Source organism: Diorhabda sublineata, chromosome 2 (genome assembly GCF_026230105.1).
Source record: "Diorhabda sublineata isolate icDioSubl1.1 chromosome 2, icDioSubl1.1, whole genome shotgun sequence".
Classification (NCBI taxonomy): Eukaryota; Metazoa; Arthropoda; class Insecta; order Coleoptera; family Chrysomelidae; genus Diorhabda; species Diorhabda sublineata.
In genome coordinates, this window is record NC_079475.1 from 5,413,068 (window position 1) to 5,424,869 (window position 11,802).

The 11,802-nt window shown below is 30.6% G+C and overlaps 1 protein-coding gene across 1 annotated transcript; it reads right to left on the minus strand.

Moving 5' to 3' along the window:
- Positions 1 to 621: 621 nt before the first annotated feature.
- LOC130440432 (uncharacterized) lies at positions 622 to 3,600 on the minus strand. Its single transcript, XM_056773548.1, has 2 exons — positions 3,227 to 3,600; positions 622 to 1,310 (listed from the first exon to the last, which is right to left on the minus strand). Exons 1-2 carry the CDS (start codon positions 3,378 to 3,380, stop codon positions 682 to 684), a joined length of 783 nt encoding a protein of 260 aa, XP_056629526.1. The 5' UTR covers positions 3,381 to 3,600; the 3' UTR covers positions 622 to 681.
- Between the last annotated feature and the right edge of the window lie 8,202 nt (positions 3,601 to 11,802).

Genomic DNA, 11,802 nt, shown 5'->3' on the forward strand with positions numbered 1-11,802 from the left:
CCATCTTTAAAGTCTTGTCTCCCAACACTACTTCTTCTTCTAATCTCCCCGTTAAGGATCCTATCTTTGAATGAAATTCTTTTTCCCATTGTCCTCTGTATTGTTCTTAATGTGTTGTTGTTTCCAGTCACTTTGTCGCTACACGATTCATATATTTTATTTTTTGGTTTACTGGAAATGAATCAATTCTGTTTAAGATATGTCGAAACTGACTAAATGCTACCCAAGTTGAACCAACTCTTCTGTGTGTTATTTATATATCCTTGAGGTCATTGTATTAGATTCCAATGTTCTTTTGATCTCATTTTATCAAGGTCAAAATTATTATAAGTAGATAACCTTCAATTTTTAATACCAGATTTGGAATTCGATTTTTCTCCAACCTCGACCCGTCTAAAAGTTTTTTCTAATTTGTCACAGTTGTGAATTCCAGTTCGACCAATACCTTCATGGGGTTGTCCTGTTATATCACCACGAATCCGACCATGCCCTATTAATTACAAGGCTTCCTAGCATGCAATCTCAGGAGGATGTCTTCACTGGGCACTATCTGGAGTAAGAGATTTTTACTTCTCTCAGTCGGGAATGCCAATATGACAAACTAGAATGAGTTAAACAACATAAAAAATAAGTAAAAATATATTTGAAAATACAATACAAAAAAATTACAACATAAAAAATCTATTCGTCATCTTCATTCCTCTTCTGTTTCTTTTCGGGCGATTCATCTTTAGTATCGCCCGACGATTTTCTTTTAGTTTTTTTTTCCGGTTTCTTTTCGGATTCCTTTTCTTCTTCCTCCTCCTTATCATCATCATCGTCGTTCATCTCCTCATCGTTCTCGCTGTCTACTTTCTTGCTAGTTCCTAATTTTGAAGCGTACGTGTCCAAATTCTTTTTTATTTTACTAGCGTCCGGACTATAAGCCCACAAAATAAGTTCGAGATGTTCTTTTGTCGGTAAATCATCCTCCCACAAATCTGGCCGAGATTCCTCCATGGCTTTTAATAATTTTTTTAACTCTGCGTTCCTAACAATATCCCAAGTAGGTTTTTCATCTCCACTTGAAATGGTCCTTAGATTCTTATAATCACCTTTCGCTTTCTTGGAATATGCATCCAGAAACGCATCAATTTGCTTATCTTCGATTCCATATTTTTCTTTGAGCGGTAAGAATACTTCTGTTGACGCTACGGGTAAGTAAGCTCTGTTTTCTTTTGAAAGATTGTTGATTTCAAAGTCTCTTAGAAAATCTTCGAATACTTTTACGGCATCATTGATATTTTGAACTTTTTCTTTATCCTTTGTTACTATAATAAAAAAATAAATATTAGAAACATCATTGTTATGTACGGTCCTGCGCGATTTTTAAATTTATGTTGTCAAGGTCATGTTGATAGTGAACAAATAGAAACTAGGTTAAAGTGGGTGGATGTTTCATCGTTTATTTTAAGGATATGAGCACGATTTGAATTTGAATGAAATTTCACATTTTTTTTATCCACAATAAAGTTAACAAAAACAGGTTATTTCATATCTTCTAATACATAATGAAAACAATACAGTTACCTTGAAGAAAAAAACGGGGATCCACAAATTCGTATACCCACCACTAGAGGGCGGGATAGCAATAATAAATTTATTTACGAAACGTGTTAACAAACTTTGAAAAATGAACTTAAACAATATGCTTTTTTTGAAAAAACAGGCAATAATGATATTGAGATCGATATAGATAAGACAAAAAAAATTTCAAGATACTAAAATTTCATCGTATATAATCAGAGACATCTATATTCAAAATGAAATACTGCACATTTACCTCATGTAGCGTCCATGTTGTTTTGAAATGACTAATAAGAATGTGGTTGTATTGATTAAGCAGAGCCGGACTTACCATTAAATTAGTAGAAGTTCTATAAAGTTCACTATTTTTTCAAGTTTATTTGCTTATTTGAAAGCCATCTAATGATACACTATATGTTTTAAATAACGATCGATTGGACCAGTATAATTATAAAAATATTCAGGATTAAATATCACAAATATTATAAATTTTTGAAAAATTGTTTTAATTTGTACCTACATGAATATACAGGATGATGCCTCAATTTTTCAAAACATCTTTTAGCTTTTCTTTGTTTAAATGACTAATTTTTAAAGTTACGGGGTATTTAGAAACAGGGTTGAATTATTCTTTCCCTAAATAAATAAAATAAATAAAATATTTTAATTTCGAATTTTATCCAATTTTTCTATTTTCAACAAAAATTAGTCGCAAAATCTGAACAAAATTTAATTTTTTGGATAAATTAAAAGCAAAAATTACGATAAATAAATATTAATACAAAAAACTTGAAATACTTTAGAGTTACTATAATAAAAAACCGTTAAAAATCATTTCTCTAAATTCCTGGGGAAATTCCCCCCAAGTTTGCCTTTCTGTTCAAAAAACGAATATATTGAAACATTTTTTAAATAAATCACCCTGTATGTTATGAATTTAACAGTTTTTCAAAGTTTAATTGATCATTTTCCATCCCTGAATTTTCAAAATAATGAAGTTCCAAATATTATAGACCACTTTGTCACCTTCAAAAACCCCTTAAGACATATTTTCACAACATCTAAATAATAATTCTAAATTTTATCCTTATTTTGATATTCATAATGAAGGTGATCTATAGATCAATATGAATAAGCAAATTGTCCGTGTCAATATCATATTTTGATAAAGACTTGAAGAAAGTCGAAACGTCAAAATTTATCATTCTTTTAAAAATTATCAAAAATAAAAACTAATTTTAAAACAGAAGTGACCCAAAATCAAGAACATTTAGATGCATTAATAATTCTTAGCTATCACCTTGTATGATCTAGCTACTTTATTGGAAATTTTAGAATTGGAAAAATCTATTTCCACTTTTCAACTAGAATAGAACTAAAAAATCACTTTCTAGAGCAAACTATAGAATTTTTTTTAAAAAGACTTTTCTAAAAAAATTTTTCGTAAAATTCAGAAAAGAATTACCCCAAATTTGCAATGTGTAAAAAAACCTTATTTCACTTAACTTTTTTGAATAAATCACCTCGTATGTTAGAACTTTCATTTTCACATTTTAACAATGTCAATTTTGTTAACAACGTCTAAATAATGCTTCCGAGAAATCACCCAATATAAAACATTATTTGAAAGAAGTATTGAAAAGTTAGAAAAAAAACTTACACGTCAAAGTCCTTTTAGCTCTCCCAATAAGTCCTTTAATAGACAATCTTTGGTAATCGGGATCTCTTCCTTCCAAAACTTTCAGCGTATCCAATGCTTTTTCTTTATCCTTAAATCCCAATCCGGGCACCGTATCGGGTTTACTCTCCGACATTATCTTCAAAATCAAATATTAACCAATAAAAAATTATATAAACAATCTAATTCAAGACTACAGTATCACTGAACACTCTCCGTGTTTCTATTTTCAAAATACAAATTTTAATAACCTGACGAGTTGAATAATTCGATTCTATTAGTAGGTTTGGAAGCGGCACAGTTTGTTACTAAGATACCACTTTAGTTAGTAGCAACGGCGTTTAACCTTCGAACTAGAAATGAAATTATAGACACGTTCATAATGTTTTTATTCGAAATAAAAGCTGGCGACTATTTTTAATCGTGTTCCTAATCGATTATAATAGATCGTGACTCAATGCGTTTTCGTTTTTAGAAATTAACACTTTAATTTGTATATAGGGTGATGTAAATTAACACGTGTATAAAATATGAACAATGTTAATCAACAAATAATAACAAAACTCAGTTTTTAACCCGAGAATGTTTTCAAATTGTAATTATTTACTATTTTATTTCTAATATTCACAATTTCCACTCGAATTAATACTATATTTTGTCTCAAATTTCACGTGTCGTAAAAGATGCAGGGTCCGTTCAGAAAGTAGTGGGACTGTTTTTTCCTGAACGAACGTATGGACGAGAAGCGGTCTGTGCATGTACGATTGGAGCAGAGTTGAAAAAAGCAGACCGCTTGTGTTGTAAGCTCCTGAGAATCATGGAGAATTTACTGGAGCAGCGATACGCAATCAAATTTTGTGTAAAGTTTCGTAAAATGGAGAAAAAAACTCACGGCATGATTGAGGAGGACTAAGGTGATGCTGTCATGGCTAGTTAGCACATGATATACGGAGAAGGTAGGGAAAGAGTTTTTGAGATCGTGACAGAAAACTTAGTTATGAGGAAAGTGTGCGCGATTATTGTCAGAGGAGCAAAAGGCCAATAGAAAAGCGATCTACCAGAATTTTCTTGGTCATACTAGACTTTCTTCCATTACCGAAAATAAAATCGACGCTCAAGGGGAAGCATCATGGCTCGGTAGAGGCAATCTAACAGGCTGTGATTTAGGACCTAAATAGCATTCCAGTCCACGTTGGCAACCGTGTGTAGATGCGGAATTTTACTTTGAAAAAATTCCACCAATTTTAGACCACACCCTGTATATGCCTATTTTCGATATAATAAAAATGTCATACAGCATAGTGGTGGTTTCAAATGGTGTGATTGGGGTGAATAATCTTAACTAACGCTGTAAAAGGCATTAATACATTGTTAGATATTTATAATACATTTTATTTGTATTGTGTATAATTCTATTTCCACTCGTATTATAAAATCTGTCATGATTTGGAAGTGCGGCTCACCCTATTTTTGGTTATAAAAATCTATATTTTCAAAAACAAAAAAAAACAATTCACTATTATAATTGAAACAATTTTATGAAAATTATTAAAAATTTTTTAGGTCATGATTCCCTTTCTTTATGCTTCATACTTTGTAACATTGCACGAATTTCACAATTGTTTAATTAGCGTATAAAAAATTTGTTTTTTATCAATAATAGTAATAATACGTTTAATAAATTTGTAATAATTTGTGAAAATTGTTTATATTATTAAAATCCATTTTTCGAAAAAAACTACGTCATTCTTTGAAAAAAAAAATTAAGAACAGTTTTCGTAAACCAAGAGAAATTCATTGTTTTCATATTAATCATCGGCCAAAAATTGAAATTGAAATTTTGGTTGTCAAACTGAGGAATTTTTTATCTTAAATGCGGCGAAAAAATGAACAAAATGAGAAAAAAAATATTGAAAATTGTTATTTTTTGATTTATTTATGACCAAATATAGGGAGGACTCCAGTTTCTATTATGCTTCATTGGATTCACTCTAATAAAAAATATCGAACATTATTCTAAAAATAAAATTTTCGCGCGCTTTCTTCAACAACCGGCCTAACGTACAATATAAACGTTAGATGACAGAGTTTCTATACTGGGACGGTTACGTAATGAGGTGTTTTATTAAAAATATTCATTACTAGTTTTATCCAAATACTTTTCTTTCCTCAAGCAAATACGAAGATGACGCGAATTTCAATGAGCTTAAATCAAATAGATCGTTAGGTAAAATTTGCCGTGACACAACGATTAAAAATAAATATATTTCACATCCGTAATTTTGTTAATTTTATTCAAAACTCATTAGACTTGTTTTTCTCATCTCTTTGGAACTAAAATATGACATTTCGTAATAATCAACGGAAAGTATAAAATCTATTTCATATTAATATTGTGGCACCATTAATTTGACAAATAAAAAACAAAGCTTGTTGTGAATGACCTCTCGCCCACTGAAACAGCATTGTCGTATCCCGATATTTTTTATTGTAGATTTTAATAGGAAAAATTCTAGTCTGTAAAATCATGTGTTGTTTTTGTTAGTTTTTAAACGAAACTCAATAATGACCGGAAACAGGTGTTTTTAGTTTTTATGTAAATAGAAATTTTTTTAAAAAATATAGTGCCGGCTCTTTTTTTGCTTTTCATATCGGTGTATGAAACATAATTTACCCTGAAGATCTAATTAACTTGTTGAACAAGAATTATATCTTCAAAATTGTAATTAAAAAAAATTTCAATATATTTCAGTAATATGTTAACAGAAACCGATAAATATCTATTAATAAACTAAATCCAAAAATGAATTTCAAATTATGTTGAAATTGGAATCAAACAACAATAGAAATGGCATAATAAAAAAAAATCTCAATCATAGTAATTTATAGTTTCGAGTTATAATTGACTGTTTAATTTGTTTCAAGGTTATAGAAATGATTAATCCATGTATTCGATTATATATTCTAGAAACTATAGAATGTGATAATAAAAACTGTGTTATTGAAGGTATTTTAAGAATTTGAAATTACCTAAATCCAATCCTGCCTTCTTAAATTATATTTCTAAATACTATATATAAAATAGTGGCAATGTATGCAACAGATATTACACAGCGGCTTGTTAAGTTGCATATCTAACAACTCCTCATTGTTACAAAGATGAAAATCCACAATTTTTTTTTAAATTTATTTATGGACTCAAAAAATGCAAAAATGCGCAATTACAACTGATAAGAATATAAAAGTATTACAAGAAAACAAATCTCTTATAACAATGCTGGAATTTCTGGAACTGTTGCTGAAATAATGTATACGAAATAAATCGTGAAAACCAACACGTATGCAACTTAATTATACCTCGGTTTGTTATATTACATATCTAACGACTTCTGACTAGTATGAATATGAAAAGCCACAAAATTTCACTTTAATACTTTATTTACGTATTAATAAAATGCAAAAATGAAATAATTTGTTTTTATTAGACGCTAAAAGTATAAAAAGTTGGCTAAGATTTTATAACTAAGTAGGAGTTTCTGAAACCCTCAGTAAAATATTTCATAATAAATGAATCGTAAAAACCAACACGTATGCAACTCATATAACACCGCGATTTTTTTTGTTGTTGCGTATCTTACGAGTAATTACTGATAATAAATATTAATATTCATCATAGAGTTAATATTAAAGATAGATAGAGAGAGAGAGGGAGTGGATTTGAACTTTTGAAGAGGGAGAAAGAGCAGCGGTTTACCACTCCCGATCTCCTTCTACTTGCCAATAAAACTAAAATTCTCAACCATTGCTGTTTCTACCACTCGAGTAGAGTGAGAGAGATACAGACTAGTGTACTGATGTTTTTTCTCTTTCTTCTTCTTCGGGTCCTCTTCAACAAGTTCTTATACCTATACCTCTTAATATTAACTCTATCCATACAATTTAAATTTCTCAATTTATCTATGTTTCACAAAATATAAAAGTGCATAATTATAATTAATTAGAACGTATTAAGTATGGCGAGAAGGTACATCTTTTATAATTTGGAATTTTTGAAACCGTTGGTAAAATATTTTACTATAAAAAGAAATATTGAAAACCAGCATTTATGCAACTTATATTACAAGGCGATTTATTAGGTTGTATAACTAATGTGACTTTTTAGTATACATATTGAACTTTTGTTATACGAGGGATGTTCAATAATTAAATTACTGTTTTTATACTAACATTATTATTAAAATATCTTAAGACTACAATTTAAAAGCGTCTTAACGTTTTTAATAAATAGTAGATAATGTGAGCGGGAATTATTTTAAGGTTGTGCTTAAGAAAAAATATTATTGTATAATTATGTATTTACAAAATGGTTTCTATTTAATTGAATTCAACAAGTTGAATCTGCAATCTACAATGAAATCGTACGATTAATTGTAATAAGGTCGCATATGTATAAACATTTAAATAAAACTGCGTTCCATATTAGATGTCGGCGACTTTATTTATAGCTTTTGCAATGAAGGAAGATAATAATATTATTTATGTATAAAGCAGTGGTGTACATCTGATTCATTGTGTAAATTGTGAATTACAAAATTTTTCAAATTTATATCGTTATATAAAACGATAAAAATAGTTTCTAAAAAAATGGGTTTACTTGGATGCTTTGAAATTTCAGAAAAATGAAGTAATCTAGTGGGATAAATAAAAAAGTCGAAGAACCACAATAGCTTAGCGTTTAAAATAACCTTTTTCCGACGAATGTGACAATTACATGAGTGAAACACTTTTACACACGAATTGCATACAATATTTTTTCTACCAGCAAAAATTTTGATTTTCTTTACGCATTAGTGCGTAAAGTAATTTTAATTTTTCATTAAGTATAAGAAACTATAACGCTTTTATTGATTTCTTATAAAATACAGTTTATATTTATTAAAGTTTGAATATTTAAATCAAGAAATTAACAAAACAAAACTACATACGTAGAAAAAAATTAGAATGAGCGCGACTTAAACCTGGAACCTCCTGCATCTGAGCCTCGTACTCTATTTACAACCCTACGAAGACGTCTTAATAATAACTTACTACATGCATTGCTGCTTAAAGTATGTTTCTATACGCACTGGTGCCTAAAGTAAAGTTTTACGCACTCGAAAGTGTTTAAAGTACGTACTTTACGAATACGTAATAGAAAACACTGTTTTAAGTGATGTTTGTTCTCTTTAGATTCAAATCTTCAAGGTTAATGCCTTCTGCTTCATTGTTCTACAATTGAAACTTTTCCATGCCGTCAATCGGGGTGACTCGGCGCCAATTTTCAAAGTTTACAATCAAATTTCGGATTTTAGTAGATGGATTTTCCAGAACAAAAAAATCACCCCATTTGAACGACTATGATCTGAAACTACTGAATTAATTGAAACTGAATTTCTATTACATCATTATACTGGATAGCAAAATGCCGGAACCGAAAAGAATGGAAAATAATAACAAAGACAGCCAAAACAAACGACAAACTATAAAGAAAATAAAAATTAGAAAACGAGGAGTAATCCACCTCAAAAAAAAAAGATTTAAAGAGCCAAAAGTGATATCCATAATCCACATAGGATTAGAAGGTTTGTTGATGATGACATCATTTTAGCTTGTCGACAAAAATAAAAAAGTGGGCGGGCAAAGTCATCGTCATGATAGGGGTAACTTTACCCCCCGCCATTTTCCTATGTTTATAGGTTCATATTCTAGGTGTGGGCAATCTAACAATCTGGTATGTTGGAAGGACCAGGATTGAAGAGAATACAAAATTAAATTTACTTTATTCAGTGTATATTTTCATAGAAAAATGAAAAATCTTATATACTTATTTAGATCACAGTTATACTATAAATATAAATACCTAATGAACATAAAGGATGTTCAAATAAGCACTTTAATACACACATCAAAAAAATTAAAAGTCATATTTAGAAAAATGGCGTAAAAAATTGAAAACTCCTCTTCTTTCTTGTGGAATATCTACTTTGATATCAATGTCTGCGCGTTAAATGATCGCCTTATCTAAAATTTCAGGGAATCTGAAAGTTTTTCCCTTGTCAGATGTTCACAAGACTGAAACTTCTATGTCCCCATCAATACAAAAGCTTAGTACCACTGATTTCTTTCCTTTAAGTTCAACAACAAGGAAATCTCCAACATTGTACGTGATGCTATCTGGTTCCATACCAGAGGAAACAGTCTACAATCTTCTTCTTCATGGTCCGACTGAAGAACTACTTTTGAATAATTTATGTAGCTTTCCCTTGTAGTTGCGTACCATGGCGGGGATATCTGAAACGAGGGAGAAAATAGGAAAATAATTACAATAAACTATTACAACAAAATATTTCAAAATTAGTTTTGAGATCTAGGTAAAAAATTTCCGAAATGGAGAATAGAATAAATGATTAAAATCAAACGGTTTGTTCACTTTGTAATGTATTAAATGGTAATTTTATGAAGATTAAACACTAAAACTAGGTGGGCAAAGAAGCCCCGTTTTCCGGTGAAGTACGAGGTGATTTTGCCCACCAAGTTTTTTAATTTTAATTAAACGAATTAAACAAACATAACAACTTATAGTCAATCTTCATTATATACCTAAATAAACTATATAGTTGATTTAACTAACCTTTTGTTCAGGGAGGTTTCACAAACTAAAGTTTAACACCACTATAAAACACTTGTTGAATGTTTGGTAGAGAAAACAGCTGTTTGGAATGATAAGAAATTCCTAGACAGCCAAAAACTCAGTGGTGCCATTGGTACATCTGGGAAGATTGATCCAAGTACATTAGGCGCCTCTGGGATCACTGGGATCAACATTTAAGTACCGTAAGCGAGGGTGACTTTGTGACAGATTTTTATATTTTTTGTGAATAGTTTTTTAGTATATTTTTTTAATTTTAAACCTTTACTGGAATTTATATCTATAAATGTATATATTCATTCAGAAATATCCACGACTACTCTTATTTTCTTGGTTTTGCGGCCGTCCAAAATGCGGCACAAAGTTTCACTGGATTTGGGGTAAATTTGTGATGCGTGATCATTTGGCCTATATCTCCATACGAATCGACCCCAGTCATAAAGAAACCCCGCCTAATCATTCTACCAACATCGTAGAAGAGGGCAATAACACAAGAGTTGCCAGTTGCGCTAGAAAAAAAAACTACCAAAATAAGAAAAAAAACACAAGTATTTTTTACAAAAGATGTGCTTAATAAGTAGATAAAAAATGTTATTAAATGCTTAAAAGTAACAAAGTAACTTTAATCAGACACGTCGTCGTGTAATTCTGGAACGTCATAGTGTCCCCTCTTTGTTACCAATTTGGGTTCATTGATTTTCTTCACCACCATATCGTATGTGTACCAGATTTCATTCTTTTTCTGTGGCCACTTCCAAAATTTGTCATGGTACAGATTAAAAAGGATTTTTTGTCAATGGCGACTTGTAGTTTTACATAAACTGGGGCGACATCTCTTGATGCAGTGCCGCAAAGCATGATAAAAGTACAGGCTTTTGTTGAATTCTGGATATTTACAGCCTCGTCTGACTATAACTTTTTTGGATTCTGGGTCATCTACAAGGTTTGTCTCATCATAGTTCCAAATGTTAGTGGCAGGTACGTTTTTCAGTTCTCTGTCCAGGTGGTCGAAAAAAGCATTAACCACATTTGCATCTATGGCAGGACGTGCATTTTTTATTTTTTTGGCAAACCTGTGTGACAACACTGTTTGATGTCGCTTAATAAAGCTTTTAACCCAGTCAGCCCCTGGCAAGTTATTTTTTTTGCTCATTTTCTTAAGATATGATCGTATGATACATCTTAATTCAAAAGGTGACAATCTGAAAAGAAGTGTTGTGGAATTAGTGTCTGTCATGGTTGTAGTCGGTATAGTGAAGTAAGTGGTTGTTGTCGTTTTAATCGCGTCGAAGTAGACTCGTGTCTTGTCAAATTTGATTTATATAAAAAAATTTAGTTAAAAAGTTTGTCAGTCAGTGTAATCTTCAATAGTTGCGATTAAATAGTTTTCGTTTCTTCTGTTAAGTTCGTATGTGGCTGGACCCGATTTCCCAAACAAGCAGCGCTTCAAGATTCCCGAAATTTTTGTCAAAAAGATTCAATACTTTGCAAATTCCTAATATTTAAGGTCATTTGGCACTAATCTGGCAACCCTACCGGTGTATCACTTGAACGTTACTTGTGTCCCAAAGAAACCCCGAGATGTTGCGATTTTTAACGTTCGACATCATTACTTTTCAAATACGTCAGAACAATAACATCACATTCTTTTATAGTTTCAACTACCAAATTTAACATAATAAAAACATACTTGTAGCTCTGAACAGCACTTAATTTTTTCTTAACATAACAAAGTTTGCAAGGTTTAGTGATTTTGACAGAAATTAGCTTGACACTTAACAAGCCGTACCTACACCAAATAAAACAAAGACAATCAAATGAATGCAGACTTTGACACGTTGACACAGAATATATATCCTATTTGTAGACA